The sequence below is a fragment of the Phyllobates terribilis genome, unplaced genomic scaffold, assembly GCF_046119375.1.
Source record: "Phyllobates terribilis strain yellow unplaced genomic scaffold, ASM4611937v1 Scaffold_4__5_contigs__length_816908805, whole genome shotgun sequence".
NCBI lineage: Eukaryota > Metazoa > Chordata > Amphibia > Anura > Dendrobatidae > Phyllobates > Phyllobates terribilis.
This window is the reverse complement of record NW_027362764.1, coordinates 135646882-135668327: the sequence shown is the minus strand read 5'-3', so window position 1 is coordinate 135668327 and position 21446 is coordinate 135646882. Positions and strand designations below refer to the sequence as shown.

At 46.6% G+C, this 21446-nt stretch overlaps 1 protein-coding gene and 1 long non-coding RNA gene across 2 annotated transcripts in view; one reads left to right on the top strand and one right to left on the bottom strand.

The window, feature by feature from the left end:
- LOC141265116 (uncharacterized) overlaps positions 1-20614 on the bottom strand; it is a 213289-nt gene extending 192675 nt beyond the window's left edge. Inside the window, exon 1 of the long non-coding RNA XR_012320048.1 lies at positions 20491-20614. This is a non-coding gene — a long non-coding RNA (uncharacterized lncRNA). The remainder of the gene's footprint in view (positions 1-20490) is intronic.
- DNAH11 (dynein axonemal heavy chain 11) overlaps positions 1-21446 on the top strand; it is a 481578-nt gene that overhangs the window by 457894 nt on the left and 2238 nt on the right. Inside the window, exon 82 of the mRNA XM_073677778.1 lies at positions 8024-8164. Coding sequence (XP_073533879.1) covers positions 8024-8164 — 141 coding nt within the window. The remainder of the gene's footprint in view (positions 1-8023; positions 8165-21446) is intronic.

The following is a 21446-nucleotide window of genomic DNA, read 5'->3' as shown; positions in this document are numbered from 1 at the left end:
GGTACCAAAGAAACTGTTGCTACATATATATAGTCCCCGTTGGGACCAGCATGAGTGAACTGTGTACCCGTAATTCCGTATCCATACCAGGCTGAGGACTGTGAGCAGCCATTCCCTTTCCCTCCTTACCTGGCCGAGGACTGAGAGCGGCCATATCCCTGTATATAGTTGCGCGTCCTAAAGCGCCCCCTACCGGTTTTATAGGAAAACCAGTTTTCCAGAGAGACTGTCGCACTTTACCCGGTCACACGTTGCACAGTGACCGGAGGAGGAGCCAGAGGCGACGAGAAAGTTTTATATATATAATTATATATAATGTTTTATATATTTTATATGTTTATGAAAAAAAAAATGTATGTTTTTGGTGTTATTTATGTCTTACAGCCCGAGGACGTGCTGTGATTTACCAGGGGGGAATGTAGCACCCTGAGGATTCGGCTGCTACAGGGGTATTGCACCTCAACCCAGAGGTGTGATATTCCACTCCCGGGTAAGGAAGGAGTGTGGATCTGAGCTCGGTAGGCTGCATGCACTACACACATCCCATTTCCGAGGAGCAGACCGACGGTACTCCCACTTAGAAATGTGCAGGTACGACCGAGTCTGTTCCTGGCTGGAGTGGGAGGGGGGTGGTACATCCCAAGTAGTGTAGGGGCAGATAGGGGGAGCAGCCTGGGTAAAGATAGGAGCTCATTGGGTGCTGGTCACCTGAGCTCACACATAGAGGGTGTATATAAGGTGGGCACCAACTAAGAACAGGGTCAGTTGCAGAGAGGAAGTCTGAGAGCAGAGAAGAAGGACCCAGAGTGAGAGAGGAGAAGAGAGAGAGAGACCCAGAGGGGGAAACAGCAGAAAAGGACTCCAAGATCCCAACTTAAATCCCCGGGTGAAGAGTCGGCACAGGGTACCGGAACCCAAGCTGGTGGGGGGGCAAAACACACCCCAGCCAGAGACCGGAGACCGTGGGCAGCGTTTGTCACGGTCACCCATCACATCCACCCCGAAGGCACACCACATGAAGGGTCAGGGAACCCAAGGCCAAGGGTGTCCCAACAGAAGGCCCGAGGGAGCTGGACCTAGGTGGATCACTGGTGGGGACGGCCAGAGAACGGGACAGAAGGAGAGCTCAGGGCCACGCTCCGGACTTGTTTGGGGGTTGGCTGGATCCAGGACCTGGTGGACGCAGCACGGCTCGGGTGGTCACTCGAAGCTGGAGTGACCGGTACAACATCTGCAGTAAGTAAACACCCTTAACTGCACAACCCGACTCTGTCTTCATTGCCGTCTGCACTGCACCACCACAACCCCCATCCTCTGCACCTGTCCCCCCTGAGGCTATACCCCTCCCGTTGGGGGTTATCCCACCAAGCTGCGCACCCACCATCAGCCTCAGCGGACCCTGCTGCAGCGGCGGCCACAGTGACCGCATCACAACGGGTGGCGTAGTCGACACAAAAGAACTCTTAATAACATCTGTAGGACTGCCACATAACACTGAGCTTGACGCCCTGGGCACGGGCCGGGTCACAGCCGCTCGGAGACTACAACCCCCCATCTGATCCGGTGCCGGGTATTCCCCTCAAAAAGGAATATGTCCCAGGGGGCGCGTCAACTTTGGCGTAGTCGGCAGGATTACGTGCCCACAACAACCGGGTACTGCGTGCCTGAAGAAAAGTGCAAGTTTACCTCAGAAAGAAGTCTCCCGCCGGTTCCGGAGGGTCCACGCCATCGGACCCCATCACAGGTCGTATCCCGCCGATTGTCCGCCATTTCCAGCTTGTTCCCGCCATCTGCAGAGTTTCCCGCCACTGGGCGACGCTTCCCGCCAAATCCGAAGATTTCCCGCCTTGGAAGAGCAGCGGACGCCATTATGGGCGTGCCAAAGGAGGGCAAGAGGCCGCCTCCCATCGTGGGCCAGGACAGAAAATGGCGCCAAAAGTGGAAACCGCCCCCACCAACAGAGACTGTGATGCTAGAGGTGTCTGTCAGCGTGAAAGAACTGCCCCTGGAGCTGACAATCACCAAGTGGCCCCGGGACCGCCTTCGAAGTGGGAGGACTGAGAAGAAGAGAGCAAAGATGGGTGTCGCCTGGAGCAGTCTGGAGAGAGCGCACCCGGAGGCAAGAAGCCTGGAGAAGAATATCGGAGGAGCTTACCCGGAGATGGCGAGAAAGCAGAGCAGCACCGGCCCGTTGGCCAGGAGCCTGCTAGAAACAGAGGAGGGAGAGCAGAGCAGCACCGGCCCGCTGGCCAGGAGCCTGCTGGAGACAACGGAAGGAGAGCAGAGCAGCACCGACCCGTTGGTCAGGAGCCTGCTGGAAACAACGACCCCACTAGGCCTAGTGGAGGTCCTAGCACAGCTCCCCCGAGACCGGGAGTGTGCACAGACCGCTCTGGAGGGCCTCGCAAGGAGGATGGCCCGGGTGCAGCGAGAGACGTTGGCGGAGTGGAGCCGTGAGATGGCCCAGCAGACCGAGACCTGTGAGCGGAGCACGCCACCCGAGACGAGGAGACAGACCGCCTCTGAGGATGACGCGGGAGGACTGAAGGCCGGAGACGGCGCCGAGAAGGGAGCCGAACGAGTGGAGGCAGGTAAAGGGGACGTCTATACCCCAGACCGGAAAACCGCGTACCTGCCCCAGCTCCCCGTCGCAGAGCCCGAAGTCTATCCTGCCGTGCCCGTCGCTGCAACGTCACCGCCGCAGACTAGGCCTCAAACGGGAGCCGCGACCCCTGTGACGTCACACGCCTCGACCCCGAGCGTGACCAAGCAGGAAGTACCACCAGCCTGGTCGCAAGGCCTAGTACCCCCGGGCGCCGCATCACCAACAGCGCCCCCTACCTCCGCGGAGCCTCCGGCCTGGCCGCAAGGCCAGGTAGCCCAGGGCGCCGCCGTCCTAACGGTGCCCTTCACCTTCCAGGTGCCCCAGGCCTGGCCGCAAGGCCTGGGCAACCCGGGCGCCACCACCGCTGCGCCCGCGCCCGTAAAACCAAGGGTGCCACACCTGGGGGAGGACTTGTTCAGCCAGCTCACATGGCCGGACGGGCGGCCCTTCATCTGGCCCGAAGAATTCCATGAGCTGGAACGGCAGCAGAGACTAGGGCCCTTGTGTGAGCCCCTGATTCCGGCTCCGACGCCCGTGGCACGGATCTCGCCCCCGCTTGAAGAGGCCCAATTTGAGTGGGACCCCACCGGAGAAGACCTAATGGGGTTCACTCAGGAAACCAGGGCAGCTGCAGCGGAGCGTGCTGAGTGTTGCCGACAGCAGCTCGAAGAGTTTGCGAGGGAGCGGAGAGAGAGGCGGGTCCGGGAACAGCAGGCCCAAGTACGGAGTGCCGAGCAGAAGAGCCGGACCAGGAGGGACCCCCGTGCAGCGCATTGTCCCCGCACCATCGGGACAGTGATCAAGTTCAACCAGCAGCATGGGTGGGGCTTCATCCGAGACAACAACACCCCCGGCGACGTCTTTGTCACGCGCAGAGACGTGGAGTCCCATCTGCCGGAGGGGCACAGAGGTCGTGACCTCTACATCGGAGACGAGGTCACCTTCACCCGGCACAAGTGTGCCAAAGGACCTTACGCCCTCCACGTACACCGCCTGACGGAGGAGGAGTTGCGGTGCGAGGGGGAGGAGCAAGAGGACCCGGACGGGTCTGAAGTTACAACCAGCTACAAGCAAAGAGCAGGAGGAAGACGCCGTTGAGTGCGGCAGAGCAGTAGATGTAAATAGTTACCCGACCGGGTACCAAAGAAACTGTTGCTACATATATATAGTCCCCGTTGGGACCAGCATGAGTGAACTGTGTACCCGTAATTCCGTATCCATACCAGGCTGAGGACTGTGAGCAGCCATTCCCTTTCCCTCCTTACCTGGCCGAGGACTGAGAGCGGCCATATCCCTGTATATAGTTGCGCGTCCTAAAGCGCCCCCTACCGGTTTTATAGGAAAACCAGTTTTCCAGAGAGACTGTCGCACTTTACCCGGTCACACGTTGCACAGTGACCGGAGGAGGAGCCAGAGGCGACGAGAAAGTTTTATATATATAATTATATATAATGTTTTATATATTTTATATGTTTATGAAAAAAAAAATGTATGTTTTTGGTGTTATTTATGTCTTACAGCCCGAGGACGTGCTGTGATTTACCAGGGGGGAATGTAGCACCCTGAGGATTCGGCTGCTACAGGGGTATTGCACCTCAACCCAGAGGTGTGATATTCCACTCCCGGGTAAGGAAGGAGTGTGGATCTGAGCTCGGTAGGCTGCATGCACTACACACATCCCATTTCCGAGGAGCAGACCGACGGTACTCCCACTTAGAAATGTGCAGGTACGACCGAGTCTGTTCCTGGCTGGAGTGGGAGGGGGGTGGTACATCCCAAGTAGTGTAGGGGCAGATAGGGGGAGCAGCCTGGGTAAAGATAGGAGCTCATTGGGTGCTGGTCACCTGAGCTCACACATAGAGGGTGTATATAAGGTGGGCACCAACTAAGAACAGGGTCAGTTGCAGAGAGGAAGTCTGAGAGCAGAGAAGAAGGACCCAGAGTGAGAGAGGAGAAGAGAGAGAGAGACCCAGAGGGGGAAACAGCAGAAAAGGACTCCAAGATCCCAACTTAAATCCCCGGGTGAAGAGTCGGCACAGGGTACCGGAACCCAAGCTGGTGGGGGGGCAAAACACACCCCAGCCAGAGACCGGAGACCGTGGGCAGCGTTTGTCACGGTCACCCATCACATCCACCCCGAAGGCACACCACATGAAGGGTCAGGGAACCCAAGGCCAAGGGTGTCCCAACAGAAGGCCCGAGGGAGCTGGACCTAGGTGGATCACTGGTGGGGACGGCCAGAGAACGGGACAGAAGGAGAGCTCAGGGCCACGCTCCGGACTTGTTTGGGGGTTGGCTGGATCCAGGACCTGGTGGACGCAGCACGGCTCGGGTGGTCACTCGAAGCTGGAGTGACCGGTACAACATCTGCAGTAAGTAAACACCCTTAACTGCACAACCCGACTCTGTCTTCATTGCCGTCTGCACTGCACCACCACAACCCCCATCCTCTGCACCTGTCCCCCCTGAGGCTATACCCCTCCCGTTGGGGGTTATCCCACCAAGCTGCGCACCCACCATCAGCCTCAGCGGACCCTGCTGCAGCGGCGGCCACAGTGACCGCATCACAACGGGTGGCGTAGTCGACACAAAAGAACTCTTAATAACATCTGTAGGACTGCCACATAACACTGAGCTTGACGCCCTGGGCACGGGCCGGGTCACAGCCGCTCGGAGACTACAACCCCCCATCTGATCCGGTGCCGGGTATTCCCCTCAAAAAGGAATATGTCCCAGGGGGCGCGTCATATCCATCGCCTGTAATGGGTTTGATGTATTTTTAACGTTTCTGGTATTCTTTACCATTTGTCACTGTATTGGAAAGTAAAATACAGTTTTTGTGTGGTAAACTATTTGCTTTCATCAGTGAGCTACGTATGCAATTCTATGGCATATAGTTGCATACATTGAGACCTTACGTGTTTCCATATAATTTGAACAAAGCCTTAAGCTGCTCATACACTTTATGCTACATTCAGACATCCATGTCTACATTTACAGTGGGTACGGAAACTATTCAGACCCCTTTAAATTGTTCACTCTTTGTTTCATTGCAGCCATTTGGTAAATTCTATAAAGTTCATTTTTTTTCTCATTAACGTACACTCTGCACCCCATCTTGACTGAAAAAAACAGAAATGTAGAAATGTTTGCAAATTAAAAAAGAAAAACTGAAAACACATGGTCATAAGTATTCTGACCCTTTCCTCAGTATTGAGTAGAAGCACCATTTTGAACTAGTGCAGCCATAAGTCTTCTTGGGAATGATGCAACAAGTTTTTCACACCTGGATTTGGGGATCCTCTCCAGTCCCGTCAGGTTGGATGGTGAACGTTGGTGGACAGCCATTTTCAAGTCTCTCCAGAGATGCTCAATTGGGTTTAGGTCAGGGTTCTGGCTGGGCCAGTCAAGAATGGTCAGAGTTGTTCTGAAGCCACTGCTTTGTTATTTTAGCGGTGTGCTTAGGGTCATTGTCTTGTTGGAAGGTGAACCTTCGGCCAAGTCTGAGGTCCAGAGCACTCTGGAAGAGGTTTTCATCCAGGATATCTCTGTACTTGGTCGCATTCATGTTTCCTTCAATTGCAACCAGTTGTCCTGTCCCTGCAGCTGAAAAACACCCCCATAGCATGATGCTGCCACCACTATATTTCTTTGTTGGGATTGTATTGGTCAGGTAATGAGCAGTGCCTGGTTTTCTCCACACATATCGCTTAGAACTTTTTGGTGATAATTCTATCTTCGTCTCATCAGACCAGAGAATCTTATTTCTCATAGTCTGGGAGTCCTTCATATGTTTTTGAGCAAACTCTATGCGGGCTTTCATATGTCTTGCACTGAGGAGAGGCTTCCGTCTGGCCATTCTGCCATAAAGGCCCAACTCGTGGAGGGCTGCAGTTACAGTTGACTTTGTGGAACTTTCTCCCATCTCCCTACTGCAACTCTGGAGCTCAGCCACAGTGATCTTGGGGTTCTTCTTTACTTCTCTCACCAAAGCTCTTCTCCCACGATTACTCAGTTTGGCTGGATGGCCAGGTCTAGGAAGACTTCTGGTGGTCCCAAACTTCTTGCATATAAGGATTATAGAGGCCACTGTGCTCTTAGGAACCTTGAGTAATGCAGAAATTCTTTTGTAACCTTGGCCAGATCTGTGCCTTGCCACAATTCTGTCTCTGAGCTCCTTGGGCAGTTCCTTTGAGCTCATGATTCTCATTTGGTCTGACATGCGCTGTAAGGTCTTATATAGACAGGTGTGTGCCAAATCAAGTCCTATCAGTTTAATTAAACACAGCTGGACTCCAATGAAGGAGTAGAACCATCTCAAGGAGGATCACAAGGAAAGGGACGTGTGACTTAAATATGAGTGTCTGAGCAAAGGGTCTGAATACTTATGACCATGTGATATTTCAGAAAAAAATGAACTTTTTAGAATTTACCAAATGGCTGCAACGAAACAAAGAGTGAAAAATTTAAAGGGGTCTGAATACTTTCTGTACCGACTGTATATCTTAGTAAAACGGTCCATTTTTCCTCTTATGTGTCATCCATATTGCCTAAGTTTTGCATCTGTTTTAAAATGCTGAGGCGGGTAGATTGTCTTAGCTTCATGTATCCCTTGACACTCAACAATGGATCATTTAAAACAGATGAAACATGTGTGGATCACTAGAGTAAAAAGTATGTTTACCATTTTTCATCCATGTTTAACAGATCCCCTTAGACTTTAATAAAGTGCCGAGATAATCTTATTCATGGGCCCCTGAACTGTGTTATTTGCTGTGTCTGACTACGTAGAGCTGCTGCAGCTCATTGTAGCACATACAGTTCAGAGAAAGCATAATTGAATCTACTAGTGACATGGCAGGTACACTCAGCTGCTCGTTTGTATAAAGAAAAATATTTCCCTGTCTGTTTGTTTTATCACAGGAACAAGTGTATCTGCCATGTCACCAGCTTTTTGAGCTCATCATAAATCAAGTCAGTGACATACAAACTCCTGTGGCCGGTAGGTTCTTATGTCACGTCACTAACTTGATTTATCATGAGCTCAGAGGGCTGATAATATGGCTGAAACATTTGATTATGTGATAAAAAAAAAGTATGGAAATGTTTTCCCCTACACAGACGAGCAGTTGAGAGTCCGTGCCGTGTCAACAGTATATTCAGTCATGCTTTCTTTCCTGGCCACAAGCTGTATATGTGTATCTTTTAGCTGCAGCAGCTATACAGAGTCATACACTGCAAATAACACAATACATAACATGGGCACATTTATAAGATTATCTCAGCACAGGAACATTTTTTAACACCTCTAATTATGGAACTTTTTAAAATTCCAAGATCAGTTGATAAAAAAATGTATTCTGGTCTATGGAAAACTCCTTTAAGACTTTGTTTGAAATGTGTTTATTCTTTTCTCAGCAATTATGCAGAGTATGGCCAGGAAGAACGAATGGCCCCTAGATAAAATGTGCCTGACTGTCGATGTTACCAAGAAAACAAAAGATGACTTTGGGCACCCCCCTCGAGAAGGAGCTTATATTCATGGACTTTTTATGGAAGGTAATTGGAAAGAATACTATACAATGAATAGAAATAATTATTTATCTCTTAAGCACATTGTATCAATATCAATGGGACAGTAAATTGTCTGCAGTTAGTCACGTATTAGGACACATCCTAGTTATGAGCCAAAGCAGAGAACTCATGTTCTTCTGCATCTTCTGTATTAAAGGAGTTGTTCAGGTCCAGAGATAAAACATCTGCAGGCACTACTGGCTGCCAAATTGTGACATTGTGCGATGCACTTACCATTACAAATGCCCTGTATTCCTGTTCGGGGTGGGCGATCACATGACCACATGTATGTGATATATCTGGCTTGTCTCAATTCTCTTGTATTGAGGGGAGCTGGGTGAGTCCAGTGAGCACAAGACCACATGTATGCAAATTGCATACGTGTGGTCCAGTGACCGCCGCCATCCCTCCCCAAGCATGGCAAAGAGCGAAATCATGAATTGTGCACATCACAAAGTCACGATTAGTCAGTTTGCAGTCACAGAGTGACTACATACTTATCATTTCTGCCCAGAAAACCCTTTTAATGGGGTTGTCCATGATGAGACAATGTCATTATTGAAATCAAACAAAACTCCTTGGAGGGATTTGGTAAGCTGTTTTGTCACACAAAAAAAGGAACAAAGTGCATTTTTATTTTGTGCAATATGTATCGGGTTTTTAGATTTTACACTGTTCCTACAATTTTTCTACAGAATGGGTGGTGTTTGATGGGAGGGATGTGATCAGCCACATCCTGACAAGTTTATACACAAACAATACTGTGCAAAAGTTATAGGATAGTGTGGAAAAAATGCTGAAAATTAAGAATGTTTAAAAAAAAGAAAGTATTGATTATATTAAACTATTAACAAAATGAAAAGAGAATGAACAAAAGAAATCTAAATCACATCAGTGTTTAGCATTATCTCTATTTGCCTTTAAAACGGCAACAATTCTTCTTGGAACTTTCACACAGTGTGTAAAAGGAACTTGGTAGGAAGATTTTTTCCAAACATCTTGGTTGAACTAACCACCGATCATCTGTGGATGTAGGCTTACACAAATCGTTCTTCATGTAATCCCAGACAAACTAAGTTGAGATCAGGGCTCTGTAGGGGCCCATATCATTACTCCCAAGACTTGTTCTTTTTTTACACTGAAGATCTAGATGGTTAACAGAGGGAGGGGATTCTCTCATTAAGCCCATCTGTAACCCAAGATGGCAGGGTCCTGCTGGTTGACCTGGCAATCCAAGGGCAAGTAATGGCCTCGGGGTCTGCCAGCTACAGAGGCCTGTTTGGTCTCTTAGGCATGGCCTAAGAGACCAAATGTCATGAACATTGATGGGTCTGGTGCACTGCTGCACAGATGTAGTGTATAAGGCCAGCAATGAAAGTGAAGAAAATAGTCAAAGTTCCATAGTGGTTTTTTGTTTTTAAATCTCAATTCAAATTTGTAGTAGAAAAAAATAAAAAAGCCAAAGAAATTGTTAGTTTTGCCACTAAAAATGCAGCTTTTATACATAAATAAAGTAAATATCTGGAATTACTGTGTCTGGAACGCACAAAACTATAAAACATTTACATTATTTATCTTGTACAGTGAACACCATAAAAAAAAATGCACCAACAATGTAGCTTTGTAACCATATTGACGCCAGAAATTGGTCACATTTTATTTTAACAGTTGTGTATATACAGTTAGAGGAAAAACGATGATCCAGCTCCACAGACACCAATAGTAAAACCAAATGTCTTTTATTTAGAATTTTTTCTAAATAAAAGACATTTGGTTTTAGTATTAGAGTCTGAGGAGCAGGATCATCGTTTTTCCTATTACCTGTCTACTGAGCGCAAGCAGCAGTGCTGATCACGGATCCCGGAGACACCAGGCTGGTTCATGGAGGTGAACTGTTTTTTTTTTTCTTTTCCCTTTCCAAATACAGTTAGAGCCAGAGATACTTGGACATTGACAAGTTTTGGTATTTTAGCTATTGATGAAAACATATTACAGTTATATATTCAATATGGGCTTAAAGTGCAGAATCTCAGCTTTATTTGAGGGTATTCACATCTCAATTGGATTAAGAATTTAGGAATTCCAGCTTTAATATGTAGCTGCCTCTCTTTAAAGGGACCAAAAATAACTAGACAGTTATCTGACAATCTCATTTAATCCACATTTTGTAAACCAAAACCAGGTGTGTGTGAAAAATGCAGGAGTGGTGTGATTTTGGCTTACAAATAATGAGGTAAAAAACTCACCAACAGGTGCATGTGGCCTAATGAGCTGTATGGACTTTTGCCCTCACGTGTGCATAATCAATTAAGCAGGTAAAATTTCTGGTGCTAATTCCAGGTGTGGCATTTGCATTTGGAAACTGTTGCTGTGAACCCACAACATGTGGTCAAGGCAGCTCTCAATGGAAGAGAAACAGACCATCATTAGGCTGAAAAAATAAGAAATCTATCAGATGGCAGAAATGTGAGGAGTAGCCAAATCAACAGTTTTGTACATTCTGAAAAAAAAAAAAAAAAAACACGCACTTGTGAGTTTGGAAATTCAAAAAAGACCTGGAAGTCCACAGAAGTGGTAGATGATCGCATAGTCTTTTCCATGGTTGAGAAAGTCTTAGTTACTTACCGGTAACGGGATTTTTCGGAGCCCATGACAGCACGAGAGAGGGGATCCGCCCACCAAGTACAGGAAACCTACAGGCTTAAAAGGGCGGCACCTCTCTTCTTGTCTCAGTTTGGTTTGCAGAGTATGAGAGGACGCCAAGGTTAATACAACAATCTAACCCACATTATTTTTTATTTATTTTTAATTTTTTCACCTTATAAGTGTGAGATGTAACATATTTAAGGAAGTGCTCCCACAAAGGTGAAGGGAGGGAATATAAGGGTGCAGTCATGGGCTCCAAAAAATCCCGTTACCGGTAAGTAACTAAGACTTTATTCGGTCACCCATGACAGCACCACGAGAGAATTACAGAGAGGAAATTTCTAGGGAGGGACCACAGCCTGGAGCACCCTTCTCCCAAAGGTGAGATCAGTAGAGAGACCCATATTCAACCTATAGTGCTTGTAGAAAGTAGAGGGAGCGGACCAGGTAGCAGCCTTACATATCTCCTCTATGGAGACATCAGTCTTCTCCGCCCAGGAGGTCGCCACTGCTCTAGCAGAATGGGCTCTCAGACCTTTAGGCACTTCCTCGCCAGTTGAAGAATAGGCGAGAGCAATGGCATCTCTTATCTACCTTTCCTAACTCCCTGATAACATAAGAAAAGTGACCTATCTTTTCTATAATCCTCCGAGATTGCAAGATATTTAATAGCGCATCTCCTAACGTCCAAAGTGCGTAATTTTTCCTCCTTCTGATTTTTAGGGTTTGTACAGAAGGAGGGCAAAACTATCTCTTGGGTCCTGTGAAAACGAGTTGACACTTTAGGGAGATAGGCCGGGGTCTGGTCTGAAGATTATTTTATCCTCTAATATTTGAGTGAAGAGTGGGGCTGTGGAAAGTGCTTGGATATCACCTACCCTTCTGGCCGAGGTTAATGCGACAAGAAGAGATGTTTTAAGGGAGATAATTTTTAGGGATGCTGACTCTAAAGGTTCAAAAGGAGGATTGATCAGTGCATTTAAAACCATGTTCAAGTCCCAAGGTGCTAGCTTAGATTTTACAATAGGTCTGGATCTAAATGATGCCTTCATAAATCGTGAGATCCAGTAGTTTCCTGCCAGATCACAGGAAAACAAGGCACCTAATGCCAAGACCTGAAACTTCAGAGTACTAGTAGCCAAGCCTAATTCCAGGCCCTTTTGAAGGAATTCTAAAATCTTTCCTATAGGTGCCCCTCCTCTACTTTGGCACCTGAGAAAGATAGAAATTTCTGCCATGTTCTAGCGTAAGTATGTGTGGTAACCAGCTTCCTACTACACAAAAGGGTATCTATTAGGCTGGCTGAAAACCCTTTCTTCTTTAATAATGCCCTTTCAAATTCCACGCCATCAGATGTAAATCGGGAGCTGGAGGGTGGACAATCGTCCCCTGAGAGAGGAGGTCCGGGATCTCTGGCAGGATCCATAGATCTGTCACAGTCATTTCTCTCAGACATGCAAACCAGGGCCTCTTGGGCCAGAAGGGTGCTATGAGTAATATTCGTGCTCTGTCTGTCCTGACTTTCCTTATGACCGCTGGAAGCAGGGATAACTGGGGAAAGGCATAGGCCAGACTGAATGTCCATGGAATAAGGAGAGAGTCCACCACCTTGGGATCTTCCCTGGTATTCAGGGAGCAGAATTCTCTTACTTTCTGATTTTGTCTGGTGGCAAATAGGTCCATTACTGGAAGACCCCACATCTGGATCATCTGAAGAAAGAGTTGCTGACTCAATACCCATTCTCCTTCCCTTACAATACTGAGGCTCAGGAAATCTGCTTTCGTGTTTTCGGCTCCTTTTATATTTAGGGCAGAAAGGGAGAGTAAATGCATTCCTGCCTTCCGTAAGAGCCTGTTTCCTACCTTCATTAGGGATTTTGATCAGGTACCTCCTTGGTGGTTTATATAGGCCACGGCTACACGGTTGTCCGAGAACACCCTGACGTCCTGGCCCTGCAAGGATACAAGGAATTCATTTACTGCTTTATCAACAGCCAATAGCTCTTTCGTAATAGGAGAATTTTTTCTCTTCTGGCCAAACCCCCTGAACTAGTTCCTCTACTAGATGGGCACCCCACCCCAATGGGCTTGCATCAGTGACTAACACCGAGGAGGGGCTTACCCCCCAAGGAAACCCCCAAGACAGGTTTCGGATATCCAACCACCATCCCAGGGACTGTGTCGAGTGTGGGGGATAACGTAAATTTTCTTTCCAGCTGCCCTTCTAGGACTGACTCATTATATAACACATCCCACTGTAGCACTCTAGAGTGGAACTAAGCCCATAAGACTGCCGGGAAACAAGATATTAAGGTACCCAACAGGGACTTGGCACTCCTACGAGACACAGAGGAACATCTACATGATGTTTTTTTTACATGATGCTGAATTGCTCTGATTTTTTGAGATGATAGGTAAGATTCTTGCTGCTTTGAATACAGCATGACTCCTAGAAACTGCTGGACCTCTGAAGGTACTAGCTTAGATTTTTGTAGATTTAACTACCAACCCAAGCTTTGTAAGGTCGATATAACTTCCTTCAAGTAAAGTTTACACTCAAGGAAGGAATTCCCCACTGCTAGGAAATCGTCCAGATAGGGAATTATGAGAATGTCCTTTTCTCTAACATGAACCATAGCCTCAGTCACTACCTTAGTGAAAACCCTGGGTGCTATAGCTAGCCCGAAGGGAAGGGGTGTGTATTGGTAGTGCTTAATTACACTCCCCATATTCACTGCCACCCTTAAATACTTTTGGAAATCTGCATGAATGAGTAACATGGTAGCACGTATCTTTGAGATCTAAGACCGCCATATAACAATAATTTTTATTGCCGTTTTAAGAGGTTCCATTTTAAAGGTATGCACCTTTAGGTATTTGTTCAGGGCCTTCAGATTAACTATTGTCCTGAAGGAACCGTCTGGTTTGGACACCAGGAAAAGAGGGGAGTAAAACCCCAGCCCTCTTTCTGCTACCGGAATCTCCACCAGGACTGACTTGGCTATTAAGTCATGAACCTCCTGCTGTAGGGAAAGCTGCTGCTCCGGAGAGGAGCGAGAGGGAGTAATCATAAATCTATCCCGGGGTGGAGAGGAAAATTCTAACTTCAGTCCTGATTCAACCAGACCGAGGATCCATCTGCTTGCAGTGATGCGCTCCCAAGCTGGGAAGAAGGAAAATCTTCCCCCCACTTGGGCCAAAAGTCATTGCCCTGACTTTCGGGTTCCCTGGGAAGAGGATCCAAACAGTAGTCCTCTACCTCTCTGCTTGCGCTCCTAGTACTTTTCCTGGTCCTTCACTGGTCTCTTGCGGATAAACTTCTTTCTCCGAAATGACCGTTTGTAATTAGGCATAGCTACTGCTGCAAACCCTTTTTTTAGAGTCTCCGGCCTTCTCTAGGATCTCATCAATTGTAGGGCCAAACAAATATTCTCCCTCGCAAGGGATGGAACATAATCTGGACCTGGCCTGAATATCCCTGGCCAACATTTCTCCCAAAGGGCTCGGCAATCAGCATTTGAGAGGGTGGCAGATCTGGCTGGTAATCTTACCAAATCTGCTGACGCATCGGCAGGAAAGACCGCAGCACCCTGGACAAGGGCTACTGAGGACAAGATTTGACTTCTTGCTACTCCTCCCTTTAACTGCGATTCTAACTGCTCCAGCCCAGTCATCAGAGTCCTGGAAGTGCAGGTGGCTGCTACTGCCGGCTTAAGGGCCCCCGCTGAAGTCTCCCATGTACCTTTTAAAACGGTATCCACTCTTCTGTCAAGCGGATCCTATAACGCTCCCATGTCATCAAAAGGTAGAGATGATTTCCTGGAGGCTTTGGTTATGGCCACATCCAGCTTAGCGGCTTTAGACCAAGAGGAGCATGATGCTTCATCAAAGGGATATTTCCTCTTGAAGGACGGTGGGAGAGAGCCTTTTGTTTCTGGCTTATTCAACTCTCTCTGGAGTAACCCTTGAATTTTACTGTTTAAGGGGAAGCCCTTCTTTTTCTTCTGGTCTGAACCCCCAAACATCCTATCCTCTACCAATTTCTCCATTTTAGAATCCATGATGCCCATCGTGTTATGGACGGCTTTGACCAGGGCGTCAACTTCGTTCAGGGGAAAACAGTGACTGCTTGAGTCGCTATCTGAAGAGGATGCGGAAAGGGAAGAATATTCATTAATAGGAACTGAAGAGTCTTTGGATACCGGAGAAGGATCCCTTCTCCGTTGTCCTGATGTTTTTTGGGAGAGGGCCTTACCTATTTCTTCCTTAATCAAGGATCTTAATCCTAGGAAAAGTCAAGGGACTCTTCGGCCACAGTCTGAACATGATTTACGAAGTCTTTTAAGGTATGAGTCTGACAGGGGAATTTTATATAAGGCACAATCATTATGCTTAGATTTTGAACCACACTTCTTTCCCTGAAAATCAAACAAGGAGAAGGACAATCACCAAGTGAACTTTCACAAAGATCACTTAACATCTGCTCAGACTACGGTACTGGGTTAGCTGAAGCATCTTTCTTAGCGGGAGAATCACTTGGGGCTCTAGAAATCTTCCTCCTGCTTGAATCTTTTTTGCTGGACCTTATAGATGCATGTCTGCCCGTGGACCGGCCACTCCCTCCATTAGAACCAGATCGACGCTGGACCACTTGTTCCTGGGGCTCCCCAAGCAGCAGCTGATCTTGCTGCTGCTCGCAATGACTCATCATGGACACCATGTGAAGAGCTGGGAAGCACCCCAGCAGTGGAGGCAACCTTTTTTATATTGCCCATTGCCCAGGTACCATCGGGTCACCAGACCCTCTACGTGGCCTTGGATAGGTTCCATGGTGAGGAACCTCAACCCCCTGGACTAGCACACCGACCGACACATCCACAGCCGACCTTCCTCCAGTACTTCCGGGTGACTATGGAGGCTGCCATTTTGGATACGTCATTAGGCCGCACCCGCTGCGTCACCCAGCTATGCACATGCAGTACGGAGCGCAGCTTCGTCGTCTGCTGCGCCTGCCGCGTCACCCGACGGCGCGGCCCATCTTTCTGCTATCTCCGGGGAGTGTGCTGCAGGATTTGCCCTGCATCCAGACCACAATGAGCGGTCCATCCACAGGCAGGGGAGACCAGCTCACTTCACCTTCGCTCACAGAGCGGACCCTCTTGAGCCCACCGTGGCGCCTCCAGGAATCCCGCACCGGCCGAGGCAGAGAATGCATCCCTGCCTGAACCGTCCGGTCGGGTCTGGGACAGGAAGGTCTTCCATCCTCTTCAGGTAAGCCTGACAGGTTCCCCCATCAAGGGCAGGAAACCAAACTGAGGCAAGGAGAGAGGTGCCGCCTTTTTAAGCCTGTAGGTTTCCTGTCCTTGGTGGGCGGATCCTCTCTTTCGTGGTGCTGTCATGGGTGACCGAATAAAAACCCCTTCATAACATCCACCTAAGTGAAGAACACTCTCCAGGAAGTAGGCGTATCAGTATCTCAGTCTACCATAAAGAGAAGACTTCATGAAAGTTAATACAGAGGACTCAGCACAGGGTGCAAACCATTAACCACTTCGCACCAGAGCCTGTTTATGCCTTCGTGACCGGGCCAATTTTTTCAATTCTGACCACTGTCACTTTATGAAGTAATTACTCTGGAACGCTTCAACGGATCCCCCTGATTCTGAGATTGTTTTTTCGTGACATATTGTACTTCATGATAGTGGTAAAATTTCTTCGATATCACTTGCGTTTATTTGTGAAAAAAATCAGAAATTTGGCGAAAATTTTGACAATTTTGCAATTTTCAAACTTTGAATTTTCATGCCCTTAAATCAGAGAGATATATCACACAAAATAGTTAATAATTAACATTTCCCACATGTCTACTTTACATCAGCACAATTTTGGAACCAAAATTTTTTTTTGTTAGGGAGCTATAAGGGTTAAAAGTTGACCAGCGATTTCTCATTTTTCCAACAAAATTTACAAAAACATTTTTTTAGGGACCACATCATATTTGAAGTCACTTTGAGGGGTCTTTATGACAGAAAATACCCAAAAGTGACACCATTCTAAAAACTGCACCCCTCAAGGTGCTCAAAACCACATTCAAGAACTTTATTAACCCTTCAGGTGCTTAACAGGAATTTTTGGAATGTGTAAGAAAAAAATTAACATTTAATTTTTTTCACAAAAATGTTACTTTAGACCCATTTTTTTTTATTTTCACAGGGTTAACAGGAAAAAATGGACCCCAAAATTTTTTGTGCAATTTCTCTTGAGCGTGCTGATACCCCATATGTGGAGGCAAACCACTGTTTGGGCGCACGGCAGGGTTTGAAAGGGAAGGAGCGCCATTTGACTTTTTGAATGTAAAATTTGTTTGAATAATTAGCGGACGCCATGTTGCATTTGGGGAGCCCCTGATGTGCCTAAACAGTGGAAACCCCCCACAAGTGACACCATTTTGGAAACTAGACACCTTAGGGAACTTATCTAGATGTGTGGTGAGCACCTTGAACCCCAAGGTGCTTCACAGAAGTTTCTAATATTGAGCTGTTGAAATAAAATTTTCACATTTTTCCCACAAAAACGTTTTTCATCCCTTAATTTTGCATTATCATAAGGGTAATAGGATAAATTGCACCATGAAATTTGTTGTGCAATTTCTCCTGAACACGCCGATACCCCATATGTGGAGGCAAACCACTGTTTGGGCACACGGCAGGGTTTGAAAAGGAAGGAGCGCCATTTGACTTTTTGAATGTAAAATTTGTTTGAATAATTAGCAGATGCCATGTCGCATTTGAGGAGCCCATAATGTGCCTAAACAGTGGAAACCCCCCACAAGTGACACCATTTTGGAAACTAGACCCCTTAGGGAACTTATCTATATGTGTGGTGAGCACCTTGCACCCCTAGCTGCTTCACAGAAGTTTATAATATTGAGCCATAAAAATAAAATTTTCACATTTTTCCCACAAAAAATGTTTTTCATTCCCTAATTTTGCATTATCATAAGGGTAACAGGATAAATTGCACCATGAAATTTGTTGTGCAATTTCTCCTGAGTACGCCAATACCCCATATGTGGGGGAAAACCACTGCTTTGGTGTACGGCAGGGTTCGGAAGAGAAAGGAGCGCTATGTTGGCTGGGATAGGTTGCAGACACCATGTCCCATTTGAAGAGTCGCTGACATGCCGAAAAAGCAGAAACCCCCACAAGTGACCCAATTTTGTAAACTACACCTCTCAAGGAATTCATCTAGGGAAGTAGTGAGTATTTTTTAATTTTTAAATTTATACCATTGGGCAGTGAAAAAAGCATAATTAAATTTTTACCACAAAAAAATGTTTTACCCTCAGATTTTACATTTTCACACAGGGCAATGGGTAAAAATGGTGCCAAAATGTGTCACACAATTTCTTCTAAAAGTGTCAATACCCCATATGTGGCTGTATCGTACCACTCAGCCATACGGCGAGATCTGGGGGGGACGGAGCGCTATTTGACAATTGGAGAACAAATGATTGTACAATAGGCATTTGGATTTGGGAGCACAAAATTTTCTGAATTTCTTTTGGGGGGCAAGGGCCATTTCGCTTTTCCAGAGCCTTTCTGCTACCAGTAACTTGGAAGTCCCTTATATTTTTAACAGATGACGGACCTGAGTGGGGACTAGCTTTTTTTGAGGACTGAGTTGAAGCTTTTATTGGGAACATTTTACGTAACATTTATCCGGCGCTCTAGGCTGAGCACTTACATCGGGGTTTCCATCTAAATTTCCAAGTGATGTAATTCAGATGAAACCCCTGCGGGATCCATTCACTGTAATGAGGCAGCAGAGTTACTCTGGACTCAGTCTGGCCTCTGCTTAGCGGTGTCCTTTTTTTCTGAAGTGCACAAAACTGTGGCCAACCGCACTTTTATGCACGCCTAAAACAAATGACACCGTGGGATCCCAGGCTAGACGGCGTCCACAGTGGCCTATATCTGTCTCATTACAGGGAATCTTCCGTCATGGGTTCCGGCTGAATCATGTATTTCAGAGATTTACACGGAAACTCTGGTGTAAGTGCTCAGCGCAGAGCGCAGGATAAAGGTGAGCAGAGCCTTACTGCGATCTTTGGGAGACATAATAAACAAATCAGTAGCAGGTGAAGAATTGGTTTTATTTATTTTTTACGCCTTTCCCCGTGCGGTATAAGTGATGAGATTACTTTATTCTTCGGGTCGGTGCGATTACAGAAATACCAGATTTATATCGGGTTTTTATGACTGACAGCTGTCACACACTAAGAGATGCTTTTTTTTTGCAAAATCTAGTTTTTGCATCGCCATATTTTGAGAGCTATAATTTTTTCATATTTCGGCCGACAGAGTCATGTGACGGCTTGTTTTTTGCGGGACGAGTTGACATTTTTATTGGTACCATTTTTGGGTACGTGACATTTTTTGATCGCTTTCCATTCCGTCTTTTGGGAGGTAAAATTAACAAAAACCAACAATTCAGGAATTGTTTTTTGAGGTTTTTTTTATGCCGTTCTGCATGTGGTAAAAGTGATCAGGCAGCGTTATTCTTCGGGTCAGTACGTTTACAGTGATACTACACTTACTGTATATTTTTTTATGTTTTGGCGCTTTTACACAACAATTTTATAGAAAAAATATTTTTTTTGCATTGCTTTATTCTGAGCGCTATAACTTATTTTTCGGCTGATGGAGCTGTATGGCGGCTTTTTTTTGCGGAACAAGATGACGTTTTCAGCGGTACCATTTTTATTTCCATTTTGCTTTTTGATCGCATTTTTTTCCACTTTTTGTTTGGCGATATGATGAAAAAGCAGTTTTTTGCTCCGTTTTTTATTTATTTTTATTACGGTGTGCACAGAAGGAGTTAGTGTGACAGTTTTATAGATCGGGTTGTTTTGGACGCGGCAATACCAAATATGTGTACTTTTTTTGGTTTTGCATAAATATACAGATTTATTGGTTTAATATTTTATTTACTTATTTTTATTTATTTTGTGATATATTTTTAACAGTTTAAAAACATTTTTTTTTAACATTTTTACTTAGTCCCTGTATGGGACATTAATTTTTATTTTTCTGATCACTGATCTCATGTAATGTAATAGACATGTATTACATTACATGAGATCTTTGCTGACTTTCACAGTCAGGGTGTCCTGCCAGGCTTCAGCTGCAGGCTGAGCCAGGCAGGACACCATATATGGCAGATCTGGAGGCGGTCATGTGACTTCCAGCTGCCATAGCAATGCCAGGTCCTGGAAGGTATAAGGGGGCCGCCGGAGAGGTAAGTGGACGACCCCCTCTCCTCCTATATGCCGCGATCACTATAGATCGCGGCATATAGAAGACAGCAAAGGGTTAACATCACTGGGCCCTGATCCAATCAGGTCCCGATGATGTTCCCTGTCAGAGCTAATGCTCTGCACCAGAATCGCAGCGCTTGCAGGACCCTGGGGGTCCTGAGCGCTGCGATACCACCCACCGTTTTTAAACGTCGGCGCTACACAGAGCCCAGCAAGCGCCGACGTTTATCTACAGTGGGCCGTCGCGAAGCGGTTAAAGGGAATCTGGCCCCCTCCCCTCCCCAGGACGTATATATAACCTATTAATATAGTCATACAAGTGATAGAAATGGTAATCGAGTCCTACCTGCATGCCTCATATTAATGGTCTTGTGAAGTCTTATATTTTATCTTTGTTAATGATTTCCTCCAGGCTCCGGGGCCGGAAGAAATCCCCACCTCTTCTCCTGCACGTCAGTGTCATGTGATCTGCAGTTGAAGTGCTGTAATCCTGCGGACTGCACTCCCTCCACGAACCTCCCTTTTATGGGAATAAGTCTCCGTAACTCACTGACTCCTCTGCAGAAGATCACAGAATACATTAGTCTGTGATCTTCTGTGCAGGCGCTGGTGAGTCATGGAGACTTTCTCTCATAGAAGGGAGGATTGTGGAGGGAGTGCAGGGCGCAGGCGTGGGATTACAGCGCTGCAACTGCAGATCACAGGACACTGACGTGCGGGGAGGGGGGTACTATTAAAATGAAGACAGGATGCAGGGATTCCTTCCGACCCCAGGGCCTAGAAGGGATCATTAACAAAGATAAAATATAAGATTTCACAACAAGACCATTAATATGAGGCATACAGGTAGCGGGGCTTGGACAGATTCCCTTTAATCAGCTATAAAAATAGGAAGGCCAGGTTAGACTCCCCCCCCCAAAAAAAAATCTAAAGAAGTCAGCCCAGTTCTGGAAAACCATTCCTTGGACAGATTGGCTTGCCAAAATAACTTAGGTAGACAATTGGCGGTCATTAAATGGTCGCAATCAGCTAGATTAATCGGGATCTTATGGTCTCAAGTTACAATGTATTCAACTTAGAAGGGTCATCCCCGATTTTAATTAGTGTTGTAACTAGTGTTGAGCGAGTATGTTCTGTTAACCCTTCTGGCGAGTATGCTCGGGCCGAGCACCGAGTAGTTACAGCTGCTCGGTGATATGGTTGAATCGCTCCCATGTGCATGATTTGCAACTGTTTGACAGCTTCAGTACATGTAAGCAACGTCTATTTCTTACACATTCCTCACATGTAATAAAGCTGTCA